Below are 5,865 nucleotides of genomic sequence, written 5' to 3'. Positions count from 1 at the left end.
AAGTTCTAACAAAATAATTAATTATTATCTTTATAAGAAAATTATATTTTTAAACCAAATATAAATTACTTCGTTATTGTACATAAATTAAATTATAAAAATTGAATTAAAAAATTACACAATAAAATGAGGAATTTTAAATAGTTAATTTGATACTAATATCGATATATTTTTGTCAAATTTTTATGATATCTTCAAACATATATTTTATTCAAAAATAAAAACACCATCGCTTTCTCAAAATCACATAAAGTCATATTATAACATCGACTGAGATAACGAATAAAATAAAATATTAAAATCACGATGTATCTCGCTGCATTGCGCGAGTACGCTTCTAGTATTATAAAACAATCGATAAAAATTCTTAAAACTCATTTTTTTAAGTATGAAATACTGTTTATTAATGCATATTACTTAAAATTTAAGATTACAAGTATATTGTGCGTAAGTACAACTTATTAAATCTCTATTTTTGAAATCGTATAACTAACTGCAGAACAGATAAACATAATCAAATATAGGATAAACATCTCTAACATATAAATATAAAAAATTTAAAATATAATTAGGCTAATTATTGAGTTCTAACATAATAATTATCTTTATAAAAATTATATTGTTAAACCAAAAATAAATCACTCCGTTATTAGACCTAAATGAAATTAGAATTAAAAAACTTGTACAAAAAAATAAGAGCTTTTAAATAGTTAATTTGATATTAAAATTTAGATAATTTTTCAAAATTTCATGATATCTTCAAAAAAAGTAAAAACATTATATTTCTCAAAACCACATAAACCGTATTATATCAAAATAGACAAAAAATAAAACGAAACATTAAAACGTAAATGTATTTCGCTACATTGTACGAGTACCCTTCTAGTTATATTTAAATACTTAGCTTCATAAATGATGCTCTTGCTAAATTAATAATTAAGATAATATAACCGTAATAAACTAAGCTAAAATAAATTATAATGCTTGCAATTTTGCAACTATGAAGATAGACAAGTTTCAGAGTCTTCGATTATAATCGATTAAGGAAACAAAATATGCTATCGGACGGTTTGGATATCATTCTTTTTTAACACCCTATTTTATTATAGGTTATATGTCAAATTCTCGGTAGAAATATTATCTCGAAAAATAGGGTGTTAATTTTGACTCATAACTCATTCATCAAGTCGATTCAATGAATATCAACCTTAAAAGAAAATATCAAGTTGTGCAAGTAACCCTTAATTGTTAAAATCAAAGTGTCCCTTAATGCATTCGAAGGGTAAAACCACTTATGTAGCCACATGTTTTGCACACCATCACTACATCCATCATGATCCATGCCTAAGGATCATATGATGGTTGATCACCCATATATATATACATTAATACATGCTTATATGTATATGCTATAGAGAGAGAGAGAGAGAGAGAGATTTAGAGATGGGTTTTAGTGAGAAGCAAGAAGCATTGGTGAAGGAATCATGGGGGATAATGAAAGAAGACATTCCTAGTCTCAGTCTCTATCTCTACATACAGTAAGTTTTTCAATACGTAAATCATCAACGTTGCGTCTGATTTCTCATAATCTAAATTGGTCCAAGGGTTTTTCGTGAGACCCATAAGACCAGTTTATGTTCACCGATCAATTTTATAAGCTAATGATTTAATGGTCTAAAGTTGCACGGTGGCAATTTTATGATTATTGAGAAGTCTCGTGACAATTTTGTGATTATGAATGTTCAGATTGTAGATCTAATCTAAGGATTGAGAATTGGTTTTACGGATGTCACGAAAAACCCTTGGTCTCACCATGATCCCAAGTCTAAAATTTAATTACATCTTGAGAGTATAACACATTTATATATATATGCGCAGGATATTGGACATATTCCCGGAGGCAAAAGGATTATTTTCATTTCTAAAAGATACGGATGAAATTCCCCAAAATAACCCCAAGCTCAAGTTCCATGCCGTCAAAGTTTTCAAGATGGTAACCATATCTATACCTATACCTATACCTATATTTATAATAAATAACACATTCATGATGAATATATGAAAGTGTTATTATCATGAATCACGCATTCATGAATATGGACATGTTATTCATCATGAATCATACATTCATAATGAATAACACATCTATATTCTTGATGAATATGTCATTTATCGCGCTGTCAGCCGTTTAAGTTCCTAATGAACCTACCCCTCTATATCTATACGTTGTTTTTCTTAATTTTTTTTTTGCTTATCATACATGCAGTTAATTAATTAATTAATGTGGTTGTTAATTATTTAAGTCGTGAACTGAATGAAGGTTTGTGAGTCTGCAATTCAACTGAGGGAGAAAGGAGAAGTTGTAATATCTGGTTCCACCCTAAAATCTCTGGGATCTGTTCATCTTCAGAAAGGAATTGCTGATCCTCACTTTGAGGTATTATTGATTAAGTATTCTGATCCATAATCATATCATATGTTGATTAATTCGTTTGTGGATTGAAATGAAGGTGGTGAAGGAGGCATTGCTGAGAACAGTAGAAAAGGCAGTCGGAGAGAAATGGAGTGAAGACATGAAGCTTGCTTGGTCTGAAGCTTATGATCAATTGGCTGCTACCATTAAGACTCAAATGACCAAAGAAGCTGCAGAAACCCACCTGCCTAATTAACCATTAGTTATATAATATTCATATATGAATATGAGAGAGAGATGTTCATATGGATATGTAATAAAAACGTCTTTGAATCACCGTCTTAATGTATCTTCATGTCTGCAACTTTATCTTTATCATCGGTTTTCTAAACATTTATTTTCTTTTACTGGTAATAAATGCTTATACAGTAAGAAATGATGGTTTTTAACTTAACAATTTTACCATGTCATACTAATTAACCAAGAATCCTAATCGGTAACTAAATAGCCGTGGTAACTCTTACATAGTTAGCGTTTATCAGCTAAGAAACGCTTATACGATACTATCTTGATGATCAAGAATCTTACCTTATAGTGTAATTAAAGATGGTGGTAACTTTCACCTGATCAATACTTACCAGATAAGAAACGTTAAAATAACTTATCTTAAACCAAAATACGTTCTACAGTATAATGTATGAAAGTAGCGATTTAGAAAGGCTTGAATTTGCATTGAAATGATGAAATAAATGGGCACGTGATGAGTGATGAGTATGAGGTTTGGTGTGGAACCCGATACGTGCATAAAAACGAATATAAACGTAGAGTAATTAGTATAAGAAATAGTTGTAGAACCCCATTCCCTTTTTAAGCCCAAATGTCCCTTGATGAAGTTAAAAGGCCAAAACCACTTGTATTATGATCCCATTTTAATTTACCATTCACACCAAATTTACAGCCTTATCCCTATGCCTATGATTGGTATATATTCATTTCACACCAATAATATACATACATACATCTCCCTCCTCCTATTCTCTCTCTCTCTCTCTCTCTATATATATATATATGTGTGTGTGTGTGGATTGTAGAGAGAGATAGAGAATGGAGGTAGAGAGAGAGATGGGTTTGAGTGAGAAAGAGAGAGAGATAGGATTCAGTGAAGAACAGGAGAGATTAGTGAAGGAATCATGGGAGATAATGAAGGAAAACATTCCTGCTCTCAGTCTCCATTTCTTTACACAGTAAGTTCATTTTTGACATCTGTTGTTTAACTATTTTTAAACATAAATATTTGTCTACTGGTTTTTGTTTTCGTCAGCTAACTTATCAGCTAACAATTAACTTATCAAACTAGTTTGTCAAATATAACCATAAACTTTGGTAATAAACGAGAACCGGATTTGATCCTGCCTGAAAAATGTCACATCATATTGTTGTTCTTGAAGATGGGTTCCGTATAAAGCTGGTTAAAATTACCGATAATCAACTTTTGTCTAAATAAACAAACCAATCAGGCATGTTAGCTTTACAATGGAATTTGTTAATATCTGTCCTGTATAATTTATTGTAATTTTATTAAATGATCTATTCATGTTGGTGTAGTTACCCATTCACATGTACATCATTCTAGTTGTGTTTTTTTTTAAGTATATAATATTTAAATACGGTAAATACTCATATATGCTCTCACCTTAGGTCATGAGGTTTGAACTGTGCTGACCTTCTAAAATGCTTGTACCTTCTGCAACTGATTTGGTAACGCCTAAATTTTTCAAAATACACAAAATCAAGGGATTAGATTGGCTTTCATGGTGTATTAACATTTAAGTGGTTTGTATTTGATTAGTCATATATATGGGGACGAGTTCAAATGAAAAACCGAGTTTCAGTTATGAACTGGGGATAAAGGAGAGCACGACACGTGTCCACAGGTTATTCATAATGAATAATGATTGAATGTGTATTATTCATCATGAATAATGAATCAATTTAACATGGATCATGGTTGTGTATCATTCATCATGAATAGTTCATGAACTTCACCTTTCGTTATTCATACCAAATGTGAACGTCGAGGACACGTATCGCGCTCTCCTTCGTCCTTTGATTTCACAGTCGAAAATCTGTTTGCAATTGAACCTTTATCTGTATATAATGAAGGGTATTGGAGATCGCACCTGCAGCAAAGGGGTTGTTTTCATTCCTGAAAGATGCAGAAGAAATCCCCCAAGATAACCCCAAGCTCAAAGCCCATGCTGTTAAAGTATTCAAGATGGTACGCCTTTCAATTCATCATCGAATTTAATTTCTTCAATTAAATCCAAATATTAATTAATTAATGGAAGACATGCGAGGCTGCGATTCAACTGAGGGAGAAAGGAGAAATCGTGGTTTCTGGTTCTACCCTCAAATGGCTGGGATCTGTTCATGTTCAAAAAGGAGTTATTGATCCTCACTTTGAGGTAAAATTTTTATTTACTGTTTATTTAATCATGGTGTGTGTGAGTTTATTTGTTCTATTTATCGTATATAAATATTATATACTTAAAAAAACAACAACAAGGGTTTCGTAAACATGTCTCTGACCTATAAATTTACGGACCACTAATTCCTTCATATTCCAAAGTTTTAAATCAAAAATCCAATTTGGAGTTGAAAATATTCCATTAAATTAAAAAAAAAATATATATATATATATATATATATATATTTGATATGATTTATTGATGAATGAAGGTGGTGAAGGAAGCATTGATAAGAACCGTGGAGAAGGGAGTGGGAGATAAATGGAAGGAAGATATGAAAGGGGCTTGGTCCGAAGCTTATGATCAGTTGGCTGCAGCCATCAAAGCCGAAATGAAACAAGACGTCGCACAAGAATCCAATACCTCGGCTTAATTTATTAAGACCGATTTAAAATTACAAGATAAATTATGATTATTGGTTGAATTATGAAATGTCAAATATGCATGGATGAATACAATATTTGTGTTTTTTTATTTAAGGGTCGTCTGGTAAGTGTTTACCTTATTGAATTAAAATAAGAATAACCAAGTATATACATGGTAAGAGCAATGATGATGATTGAGAATCCTATTCGATAAGTGAGGGTACGACTCTTACTAGGTTAGTGCTTACCATGTAATTTGTTATATATGATGCTATTTTGATGGACTATAATCTTCTATGGTAAGGTAAATAAAAGTGTTGACTTTTTCAGTAAACATTTATTGGGTAAACGTTTTGGATGAAACGACCCTTAGTAAAATCTTCATGGTGCCCTTCACATACTTTCTTTTTTTCTACTAACACAAAAAGGGTCCCCAAAAGATTTTACTAAGGGGTTGTTTATCCAAACACTTATCCGATAATCATTTACCGAATTAATATTATCTCAGGAAAAATTGTTACAAGAAGCTGTKGATGCGTTTGTGGCAATTGGTCATAAG

The 5,865-nt window shown here is 31.1% G+C and overlaps 2 protein-coding genes across 2 annotated transcripts; both read left to right on the top strand.

Annotated features, from left to right (window-relative positions):
* The first annotated feature begins 1,410 nt into the window (after window positions 1–1,410).
* Window positions 1,411–2,804, top strand: LOC112511884 (non-symbiotic hemoglobin 2-like). The gene is made up of 4 exons (XM_025117705.1): window positions 1,411–1,538; window positions 1,879–1,993; window positions 2,321–2,437; window positions 2,511–2,804. Exons 1-4 carry the CDS (start codon window positions 1,444–1,446, stop codon window positions 2,667–2,669), a joined length of 486 nt encoding a protein of 161 aa, XP_024973473.1. The 5' UTR covers window positions 1,411–1,443; the 3' UTR covers window positions 2,670–2,804.
* Window positions 2,805–3,473: 669 nt separating this feature from the next.
* On the top strand, window positions 3,474–5,593 carry LOC112511874 (non-symbiotic hemoglobin 2-like). Its single transcript, XM_025117703.1, has 4 exons — window positions 3,474–3,657; window positions 4,577–4,691; window positions 4,762–4,878; window positions 5,153–5,593. Exons 1-4 carry the CDS (start codon window positions 3,518–3,520, stop codon window positions 5,312–5,314), a joined length of 534 nt encoding a protein of 177 aa, XP_024973471.1. The 5' UTR covers window positions 3,474–3,517; the 3' UTR covers window positions 5,315–5,593.
* Window positions 5,594–5,865: the final 272 nt, after the last annotated feature.

Source organism: Cynara cardunculus (genome assembly GCF_001531365.2).
Source record: "Cynara cardunculus var. scolymus isolate 2C chromosome LG 1, CcrdV1, whole genome shotgun sequence".
Taxonomy (NCBI): Eukaryota; Viridiplantae; Streptophyta; class Magnoliopsida; order Asterales; family Asteraceae; genus Cynara; species Cynara cardunculus.
This window is presented reverse-complemented; position numbering and strand designations above follow the sequence as displayed.